General features: G+C 48.4%; 1 protein-coding gene across 1 annotated transcript in view; it reads right to left on the bottom strand.

Annotated features, from left to right (window-relative positions):
* Window positions 1–265: 265 nt before the first annotated feature.
* The window catches only part of LOC141341144 (high-affinity choline transporter 1), a 15,576-nt gene continuing 15,238 nt past the window's right edge, over window positions 266–603 (bottom strand). The window contains exon 8 of the mRNA XM_073846285.1: window positions 266–603. This exon is cut by the window's right edge and continues 313 nt beyond it. Within this exon, the coding sequence (XP_073702386.1) occupies window positions 266–603 (338 nt within the window).

A 603-nucleotide genomic window follows, 5' to 3' on the forward strand; every position in this document is an offset into this window, starting at 1 on the left:
AAACATGATCCGGATTATGGAATTACAGACAATAAGGTTTAAAAACGTATTGCTCTATACCAGTTCTACTCTGAGCAGACAAAAGGAATAAACATAAGCTTGTTTCATACATACCATCAATCACGTCACGTCAAGTCAATAGTAATTGTACAGTTTGTTCCCCCTCCGTTAGTATTGCACAGTTGTCCCTCTTTGGTCTGCTGTCATCCTCTTCCAGGGTGCAGCTAGCTCATTTTGTCTTCAGTATGTAATCATTCCTGTCTCTCTACTGGTGTTCAGTGCTGGAGTCCGGGCTCAGGTTGCCCTCGTCAGTGAGGACGTCTGCGTTCACGAACGTTCCTGCCAGAGAGCCTCCGTGCCGCGGCCTAACGGCGGCCAGCTCTGACAGGATGATATTGTCATGGGTGACAAGCGTGGTCTTGTCCATTGTTTCTTTGCTGTGTCTGGAAACCACTGCGTCCAGGAAGTCATACTTGGGCGAGAGGGTCCCGCTCTCAAACAGATATTTGGCCAAATAAGAGAAGGTTGCGTTACTCAGAAGCGAAGCCAGCATGGAGACCGTCTTATAGGGGAACCTCTGCTCTATGTAGCGCTCCACCTCCT

This window comes from Garra rufa, chromosome 8 (genome assembly GCF_049309525.1).
Source record: "Garra rufa chromosome 8, GarRuf1.0, whole genome shotgun sequence".
Lineage (NCBI taxonomy): Eukaryota > Metazoa > Chordata > Actinopteri > Cypriniformes > Cyprinidae > Garra > Garra rufa.